The following is a 10,681-nucleotide window of genomic DNA, read 5'->3' as shown; positions in this document are numbered from 1 at the left end:
GGCGGGAGCGCCACCGCGCTTCCCAAGCGGCGCACTATCTAGTGCGCCACCGGGCCGGCCCTAATGTGTATTCTTTCAAAGTTCAGTAAGCTGTAGTGTTTTTTTGTCATAAACTTAAAGACTAAATCTTACTTTGATGGATTAGGCATCATTAGGCATGCAGAAGGAAATATTCCATTAGGATTTTCTCCTATTCTAAAACTATATTTTTGAAATTAAAATGTAAGTCTATATCAGGTAAATGCTGTAAACATACCTCATAAAAAGCAAGAGATGGCTGGTTAGCTCAGTTGGTTAGAGTGTGGTGTTAATAACACCATGATCAAGAGTTCAGATTCCCATATAGGCCAGCCAGCAAAAAAAAAAGAAAGAAATACAAGAGAAAAATAGTTAAAAAAAAAAAAAAATAGTAAAAGAACAGTTCGTTGTACCTTTCTAGATCTTCTCCCCCTCCCCCAGTTTTATTATAGGAATGGGGAGCTTTAAAGTAAGTAACATAATTTTTTAAAGTTTTTTTTTTTAGTTATATCTTGTTTTATGTTTTTTTTTAATATATTTCTTTCACCTGTTTTTTCTCTCATTTCAAAAGGCCCTAATGGAATATTTATGGGGATAGGACTTGGAACTGTTCTGGAATCTTGCATTGCCACATCAGAATAAAATTATGCTTTCGCTCTATTTCTGGTAAAAACCCTTGAGTTGAATTCTCTAGTGCCTTTAGGCATATCACTTTGAAATATGATCAATTAATCATAATAGCCTTTAAATATAGAGCGACTCACTCAATTCAGGTTCTGGAATTCTCTGAGATAGGCTATGCCTCTGGTCAGTTTGTTGAAACGTCAGTGAGCCTTCATCTGTGCTAGCTGTATTTGTATTACAAATAAAATGTAGGCTGATGATAGAGCGCTACAACAATGTGGATGGTAGAGGTTTCTGTTTACAGTTTACCTGAAATTTGTTAACTGTTTCATTTGACAATGTTTTTATTTTTTATTTTTATCTGAGGCCTTTTTTTTGGACACCCAATACTTTGTATAGCAGGCAGGAGTGGTTTCTAGGTAATTAACCCCATTGTATTGAATCTGCAGAGATCTAGTATCTTATTACAGCAACCCTTGAGCCTTGCAAAGGATACTTTGCTCATGCTAGCTAAATGCTGACTAGGAAATAGAAGAAATAAAAATTATGAAAACAAACAAAACCCCCCAAAAACTTTAAAGATTAAATAAACTTACCAGCAAGATAAAGGGCAGAAGTTGGACTTTAGGTCAGTATGTGTAGTATGTATCCTGGAGCTCTAGCATCTACTAAATAATATTTTTATGTTTGAATACTGTAGAAGTAGAAATTTGGTGAGCAGTCAGTGCTAATTTTTAATAGACATGAACGATTGCTCTGAGCCATGAAAATAATCTTATTACCTAGGAAAGGTACTGTACTTTCTTCCCTTAACCAATTCTTCTTAGGACATTTTTTCATTTAAAAATGTACTTTATGAAAAAGACTTTTTTTGTATTTATGTTGGGGATCAGTTTAAGAATAACTTCAATATTATATTTAAATGCTGTGATAAATATATATATTTTGTGGCTTTTCAGAAATGAAAGGCTATTTTGAAATGTTTTCTTTTAATAGCATGACTTGTATTTTACAGAAAGATAAATTTTGCTGTGAGGAATTATTTTGATTAAAATGTTAGGAAACTCTGAAACTCTATAAATGATCTTAATTACAATATATATAAGCCATATACATTTATTATATGGGTTTAGAACAACCCATATAATGATACCTTTCTTTTATGGCCTCTTTATTTTTATATTAAAATTACAATTGTGATAATTTCTTCTCATTCTCTCTGTCTGTATTCAAAGTCAAATAAAAATAATTTTGAACTATTTTCTCATAATCTTAAAATATAACAAACTTTCCTGTAAGTAACTGCTTTTTACCAGCCAATAGAATTTACATATATAATCAGAAAGCTTTAGTTCAAATTTGCTTTTAGTCTAGATTTTTCTTTAAGAAAAATCCTTTGTTAAGACAGAACAAACTGCTGAAACGAAATTGCTCAGAGAAATGAAATTAGCAAGTAACCAGTTAACATCAAATGCTTATGGTTTACTCTAAGGTCTGGATATGGATCTGGTTCATATAAAATGTAGTGAATTTTCCATTAAGGCACAGATGGTAAGGACGCTTATCAAATAGCACAAGGCAGTCTTCATATTTTCATAATAAAATCCTACCAAGCAGTGGTAGATTACTTTGCTTTTTTGGGTCTTCAGGAGGAACAAAGCTTTCTCGTTGATTTCCATGGTAAAATATTCTCCTATTGAATCATGAGAACATGCACTACTAAATAAAAAAGATCATATAAACCTACCTCTTGTCTGAAAGGATGCTGTTGAAACGATGGTATCGTCTGTTTGTAATGCAGTCTAGTGCACAGCCAAGATGGAGCTGTGCTTCTATTGGTTGAACCACACAGTGCAGCCGACAGTTCCCTCTACATTCATTTGCATTAAGTCCTGCAACCCTTAAGAGTAAATCATTCATAAACTTGAATAGAGCTGGCTGAGATATCAGCTGTCACCCTTTTCCTTTATTTTTTGTCCTTGAGCTAAATTCCTCTATGGTAATACGTAAATAAGTAACAAATTGATGATTCCTTAGTGTTTAACTATAAAATTTCAGATCCTTCAGTGGATATTTCAGTGCTATTGCTAGAAGACAATGCTAGCAGAGGTAGTTATCTAAGAAACAAATAGTACAGGTTTATCAGCTTGATATTTCCTCCAGGAAATATGCATAAATAATTTTCTTTTCTCTTTATTTTTATCCATAAATAAATATTGCCCTCTTGAAGTGATTATTTCAATATGGTGGTTTGATATAATAAAAATTTTGAGGGAAAAGAAATAAGGTTTTCGCCTCTGCAAGTTGGAAGATAGTTAATACAACCTACATTAAAAAAGCAGTATATGAAATTTAAATGGCAAAGTCATCTCCAGTTGGCTGTTTAGAAATAGAATTTTAAAATTATGGTTTATTATTTAGAGCTGTGGTCCAAGCATAATAGAATCAAGGTTTTTAATTATGGGAATGGCTGTTACAACAACAGCAGACAGGGTAAATGATTGCTGTGTAGACTTGTTTTTTAAAAAAATTATAGATAAATCAGTACATTAGTGTCTGGGGCCATAAAGGGGTACATGGAAAAATTCTTATTACATTCATTCATTCAGCAAATATTTGTTGAGTGTTTACTGTGCTTAGCATTGACTTAAGCGCGGGAGACCCCATGGTAAGCAAAACTATATGTGGTTCATAATTAACCGTTTGTATGGTGTTTGTCCCTAATGTATTGTCATATCTTTTTCATAGTCTTTCCCAGTTATTAATACAGTAGTGTAGGATAAGCTTAATATAATTTTTCTAAATTTCAGCAAGGGAACATCAGATGTTCCTTTATGGATTTCTACAAATTTGACAAAATAGCCAGTTTCAAATGGAATAATCTGTAAAGGCTAGTTAATAAGTTCTTATATAAAGCAATATCACAGGGTTTGCAACTGGATTTGAATCTATACCCTGCTACTAACTAGACTCAGTTTTCTTATGTTTAAAAGGGGAAACAATACCTCTTAAATAGGATTTTTGGGAGGGATTAAATGTGAAAATCACTTAGCATGGTGTCTGTCAAGTAATAAGTGTTCAGTAAATGTTAGTTACTATTATTGTTACAAGTGTCCTGAATACCTCTTAAATAGGATTTTTGGGAGGGATTAAATGTGAAAATCACTTAGCATGATGTCTGTCAAGTAATAAGTGTTCAGTAAATGTTAGTTACTATTATTGTTACAAGTGTCCTGAACACCTTGGGAAAATGAACCATGTATGTAATATTTGGTAACTGAAATAGTGAAAGTAAAAGCATATTAGTAGTAGTAGTATTATCTTTCGAAACATAAAAGATTTCAACGTGCCACTTAAGTTGTCAAAATCAAAACAAAGTTATTTTTATAACTTTTTTTTTGTCCTTTTTGAGACCCGCCGCACTGCACTCAGCCAGTGAGCGCACCGGCCATCCCTATATAGGATCCGAACCCGCGGCAGGAGCGCTGCTGCGCTCCCAGCTCCGCACTCTCCCGAGTGCGCCATGGGCTCGGCCCCCAACAAAGTTATTTTTAAAGGAAAATTGCATATGAAGTTTCATTTTAGTCTCAGGAGAACATACTCGATAAAGACTTTTCACTAACTGATCTCAAAGGAGTATTATGTTGCCATCTAGAAGCTGTTCTTTTGGATCTCTGACAATTGTTACATTTGACTTGTGGTTGCTCTAATGCAATCTTTTGTTTAAATTATTATTACCAAGCTGGTGCCAGAGATTGCCCCCTCCCTTTTTTATTTAACCTTTCCGTTTGTGGATCAGCCACATGGGAAGTTTATAATATCAGATCTGATTCCTTGCTAATAGAATGTGTACTTCTGAAATGTTTTTCTAGTATTTATGGTGAATTTTTTACTGTTCCTGCCTGTGTCTAATGGAATGCATTTGTGATCTGATGGCGGTATTAGGGTTTCTGCCTGTAATTATGCAACAAAATGATAAGCGTTCTGAAACAAATTATCTTTTATATAGGTTTCTCCACACCAAATCTATAGGGAAGAGGAGGAAGTGGAGGTTGTTTTTCTCAAAGTGGGTGGGCAGTGCTGACATCTTTTTTAAAGCATCCATGTTTTTGCAGTGGCAGTGCCTGTATTTTTTATTCCTAATTTCGCTGTAAAGTTTACTTTAAAATAATTATGGTATCATTTTCCCCATTACTTCCCATTTATTTGTTTTAAGTTGGTAAGCAGAATTGATGTAATGATAATAAATTGAACTTTTTATCCCTTAGAAGTAATCCACTCACTTCTTGTGCTTTTTAAGTCTATTAAAAAGCCATATGGGGGCCAGCCCGGTGGCGCACTGGATAGTGCACCGCTTGGGAAGCGCGGCGGCGCTCCCGCCCGAGGGTTCGGATCCCACATACAGACCGGTTCCCACTCACTGGCTGAGCGAGGCACGGGAGCAACACCGAGGGTTGCGATCCCGTTGCCGGTCCCAGTCCGGGGGTGACACTGAGGGTTGCGATCCGTTGCCGGACACGGAAAAACACACACACACACACACACACACACACACACACACACACACAAAAAAAAAAAAAAGCCATATGGATCAGATTGAGGTTTGTATTGTTCCCCTGTTTAATAAGCTGTACTTCTGATTATGGAGGGGAATCTAATCAGGATTAAAGTAAGAGTGAGATAAAGGTACTAATAAAATAACTCTTTTAATGCTTTTAAATTATTTACATTTCATTCCTACTCTTAGTGAGAAATTGTTAGTTTAAAGTACACTCAAAGATTTTGTATTTTTCACCAAAAAAAAAAATTTTTTTTTTTTGTCCTTTTTGTGACTGGCCGCACCACGCTCAGCCAGTGAGCGCATCGCACCGGCCATCCCTATATAGGATCCGAACCAGAGGCGGGAGCGCTGCTGCACTCCCAGCGCTGCACTCTCCCGAGTGCGCCACGGGCTCGCCCCTTTCACCAAAATTTTATGGGGTAGAATTCATTAGTTGAAAAACATTAGAGGAAAACAAGAAATATTTTCCCAGCATTAAAATCATCTTTGCTGGGGCCAAGCCCGTGGCGCATTCGGGAGAGTGCGGCGCTGGGAGCACAGCAGCGCTCCCGCCGCGGATTCGGATCCTATATAGGGATGGCTGGTGTGCTCACTGGCTGAGTGCAGTGTGGCCAAAAAAAAAAAATCATCTTTGCTGTTTAAAAGACATAATTACATGTAATTTGAAAATGTTATAATTGTTTTTTGAACTTCATTTCCAGATCATACCAATGGATCATTTAACTTGAAAGCTCTATCAGGAAGCTCTGGGTATAAGTTTGGTGTTCTTGCTAAGATTGTGAATTACATGAAGGTAAGTACTTTCTCAAATAACAAAAATCCTGTTTAGCTTTTTGGCAAAAGAAGGGGATTGGGATTTTCAGAAGTTAAACTTGGGGCCGGCCCGGTGGTGCACTCGGTAGAGTGCGGTGCTTTGGAGTGTGGCGGCGCTCCCGCCGAGGGTTCGGATCCCATATACAGACCGGTCCACTCACTGGTTGAGCGCGGTGCGGGCGCGACACCGAGGGTTGCGATCTCGTTGCCGGTCGCGGTATGGGCGCGACACCGGGGTTGTGATCCTGTTACCGGTCACGAAAAAAGACAAAAAGGAAAAAAAAAAAAAGAAGTTAAACTTGTATACATATGTCAGAATTTATAAAATTGTATGTTTTCAGTATGTACAATTTATTGTATGCCAACCTCAAAAAATTGTAGAAAGTGTTTAATGCTTTGAGCATTTTACGTTTATATTAAACCGGGATTACAACAAGTAACTTAAGTATATTTAATTTACATTATATCAGGTACACAATTTAAGCCCATCATTTCATTTATAAGAGTGTGCCCAGGCAGTAGATACATCACCTCTTAAGTAGTCAATACCTGCTGGCAAAACCAGCGGGAAAATGTGAATGGTTTTTCAGGATATTGTTTCCATTGGTGTGAGAAGTAAAAATTGCAGGTCAGGCAGATGGTGATGATGATGGCTTCTGTACATCTTGGAGGAGAAAACTAGAGTCTTACAAAGCCACTGACTCACAGAATATTTTTAATGTTTGGTGAAAGATTTAGTATTTTTTGAACACTAAGTTTTGATGATGTGAGCATTTGGCTTTACTGACTTTGAATCTTAACTTCATTTGTTAAAGTAAAATTTTATTTACAGCTAAGATGGCTAAGTGATTTCAGATTTTTCCCTTCTGCCATATTCTTATTCCCATTTAGTTGCTAGTTGCATCTATTGAAAAAGTCAAAGAAAATACTGTTTGTTATTATTTTAATTTCACTCATCTATTGATAAAAATAAAAATCAGATTTTAAATTATACTAAGGCTTTTCTTTTGTAATTTAAAAGACTGGTGTCTGGCCATGTCTGAATTCTGTGGTTTGTATTTTACTTTATAGTAGAAATATGTTAGTTTATTTTTGGCAATGGGAAATTATAAACTATTACTTTAACATTATGTATCACTTTTCATTCATTCCATGCATCTGTATTCCCTCACTAGTAAACAGTTATTAAAATCTGTTATATGCTATTTATAGCACTAATGGTGGGAAAACCCAGAAAATGCATGTTCTCAAAGCTGTCAGTCTACTGAGGGAGACTGACATTTAAGTGTCATGTTTTTGCTACTCTGTTAATACAGTCTTCACTTATCTAGATGACATGCTTATAACTTTATCTAGAACAACAATCTTCAGATTTTTTACTCAAGTATCCCTTAAAGCAATTTTGAAAAACTCTGTACCCCTTTGCATATATTTAAATTCATAACTACAATATTTTAGCAAAGTTTAAATAGAAATTCCATATTTCTGATCACTATCATGCTGTAATATTTCAATAAAATATATCATTTTGAAATTTATCTAATGAAGGCCAGCCCGTGGCTCACTTGGGAGAGTGTGGTGCTGATAACACCAAGGCCACAGGTTCAGATCCCTATATATAGGGATGGTTGTTTAGCTCACTTGGGAGAGTGTGGTGCTGACAACACCAAATCAAGGGTTAAGATCCCCTTACCAGTCATCTTTAAAAAAACAAAACAAATTTATCTAATGGAATCTAAATGCCATCATTAATTTAAAAATATAAAAACTTGCTTAATTGTTGGAAATTTTAATGACTTTTTCTTGAACTTGTATGTACCTTCTGTTACTCCCCTTGAATTTTATCCTAATATTATATATTTTATGCTTAAAATCTTCGATTGATCATTTATCAAACTTCTCTGCTACAATAATATATAAATAACTTGAAATAAAAAATGTTTGTTTTTTTTTTTTTTAAAGATGACCGGTAAGGGGATCTTAACCCTTGACTTGGTGTTGTCAGCACCATGCTCAGCCAGTGAGCTAACCAGCCCATCCCTATATGGGATCTGAACCCGTGGCCTTGGTGTTATCAGCACCACACTCTCCCAAGTGAGCCACGGGCCGGCCCCCAAAAATGTTTTTCCTGTGACCATAAGGCTCTAAGTGTTAAAAATATTTTCTGGTTTGAGTTATCATTGCAATTATTAGTAGTACACAGTTGATTAGAATAACATACATACATTAAATTTTTTTAAAATTTTATTTTATTTTGTCAACGTACAATGTGGTTGATTATGGTGGCCCATTACCAAAACCTCCCTCCCACCTCCTTCTCCCCACTCCCTCCCAGCAACCTTCTTTCTGTTTGCTTGTCGTATCAACTTCAAGGAATTGTAATTGTTGTGTCTTCCTCCCTCCCCTCTCCTAGTTTATTTGTGTATTTATTTATTTATTTTTAGCTCCCACAAATAAGGGAGAACATGTGGTATTTCTCTTTCTGTGCCTGACTCGTTTCACTTAATATAATTCTCTCTAGATCCATCCATGTTGCTGCAAATGGCAGTATTTCATTCTTTTTTATAGCAGAGTAGTATTCCATTGTGTAGATATACCACATTTTCCGTATCCACTCATCTGATGATGAACATTTGGGCTGGTTCCAACTCTTAGCTATTGTAAATAGTGCTGCAATGCATACATTAAATTTTTGACTAAATTTTACTTTGTATGTAACAGAAATGCATCCTTTAATGAAATGAATAGTGCTGTCTGTCTCTTCTTCCAACAGTTCTTGTATCTGGAGATGTGTATTATTGATTGATAGAGTGAAATAGAATTTGGCACCAAATCTGTTTCTGTTTTTAGATTTTGTAGGTTTGAGAGCTGAGAAATAAATGTTCATATAAATAAGCTGATTCTAATGGAAATTTTGTGATAGCAAACTTTTACGAGTTATTTGCCAAAAGTAACTTAGTGATTTTTACCATTAAGCTTTCATCAGTTGACAGTTCTATTTTTTAATTTTGTTGAAAGCAAAAGAATGGAAACCACCTAACTTGCCAAAGGATTTGTTACCTGATCCTTAATCATTTACTTTCTTAGCTTATAGGAAGTATATCAGAAAAGCTCTACAAGACTTATCTAATGTCTAATTAAATCAGTTCCCTTACTTCCCATCATAGGCGCTTTCTCTAAAGCATACTCAGAAGCAGTTAGGAAAATAAAAATATTATTAATTTTAGTATTCCTTTGCCAATGCAATTTTTTGATAAAATGCTTTTGTGTTATGATGTATTTGAAAATATTTTTGTCAAAACCTCCAGGATGAAGGGTTAGCTTATTCAATTTATGGAAAGTATCTCCTGGTTGACAAAGCCAGTCTCCACTGCCAGACCAACCAGCCATATCAAATTTGCTATGTATCATAAAATATCTTTTATTTCTAAGTTCAGATAGACAGGTTAATACATTTGGATAATATAAAAACCAGTGAGAAATAAACTATGGAATGCATACTAGAAGATATTTAAGGTAGTTGAGATGAAAATTGTATGGATCAAATAGAATTAATTTATTCATTTTTATAATAATTTTCAAAACGAGTATTCCTGTGCTCCTTATCATCATGTTACACTGCATTATAAATTAAATAATAAAATATTCATGAAGTGAGGGATATAATAAAAAATATGTTACCCCTTTTTAAATGTGTGTGCCTGCAACTTAGGTGTAAATAAAAGGGAATGATTCAGAGATACTTTCATACATTTTGATTTTGGGTAATTAATGCAAGAGAAAGATACTGCTAAAAACTAATCAGTCCTACAGCTAGCATATAACTTACTTTTTGTTAATAGGAGGCAGAGATAACTTTTTCAAAGATGGTAATGAGAATTGACTAGAATAAAAATTTCTAGATTTGACAAAGTAGGTTTTAACTACCATATCGAATAATGCACACAATCTAAAATAATTCATATACAGTTTTTATCTAGCATAATTTGAACAATTTGGTAGTCCTGGAAAATATTTGTTATATGTAAAGGAGTCAGCCTTCCTAATTGATATTGCTTCAGTTCTTTAAATATACTTTTTTTTCAAGCTAATAAATATTCAATGAATGAGTTAAGAGGTTTGCTGAAGAGAAGTACTTATATTTAAATTCTTTTTTTTTTTTTTTGTCTTGTCCTTTTTGAGACCAGCCGCACTGCGCTCAGCCAGTGAGCATTGTGAGCGCACCGGTCATCCCTATATAGGATCTGAACCTGCGGCGGGAGTGCTGCTGCGCTCCCAGCGCCGCACTCTCCCGAGTGCGCCACGGGCTCGGCCCTATATTTAAATTCTTGAAAAAATTTTTTTATCATTAAATATTTCTTTTTTTCCCCCCACCTCCTCCTCCTGCCTGTCATTAAATATTTCTTACCAATCTTCTGTTTGCTTTGCGTTTACCAAACTCTCCCCTAAGAGCAATCCATTCTTGGACAGTACTGAATGGAAGTGGGGGTGTGTGGGGATGGAAGAGATGAAGTTGTTTAAAAGGAAACTGATCAGTTGTCCACAAATTATAATACTCATATATCAGAACTTAGAATGTCCCAGCAGGGGTCAAAATAGCCTATTTTTTTTTTTTTTTTTTGTCTTTTGTCTTTTTCCGTGTCCGGTAACGGATCGCAACCCTCA

The 10,681-nt window shown here is 35.2% G+C and overlaps 1 protein-coding gene across 1 annotated transcript in view; it reads left to right on the top strand.

Moving 5' to 3' along the window:
* GTF2E2 (general transcription factor IIE, polypeptide 2, beta 34kDa) overlaps window positions 1-10,681 on the top strand; it is a 76,141-nt gene that overhangs the window by 20,867 nt on the left and 44,593 nt on the right. Inside the window, exon 3 of the mRNA XM_008573584.1 lies at window positions 5,905-5,996. Within this exon, the coding sequence (XP_008571806.1) occupies window positions 5,905-5,996 (92 nt within the window). The remainder of the gene's footprint in view (window positions 1-5,904; window positions 5,997-10,681) is intronic.

This window comes from Galeopterus variegatus, unplaced genomic scaffold (genome assembly GCF_000696425.1).
Source record: "Galeopterus variegatus unplaced genomic scaffold, G_variegatus-3.0.2 Scaffold936, whole genome shotgun sequence".
Taxonomy (NCBI): Eukaryota; Metazoa; Chordata; class Mammalia; order Dermoptera; family Cynocephalidae; genus Galeopterus; species Galeopterus variegatus.
This window is presented reverse-complemented; position numbering and strand designations above follow the sequence as displayed.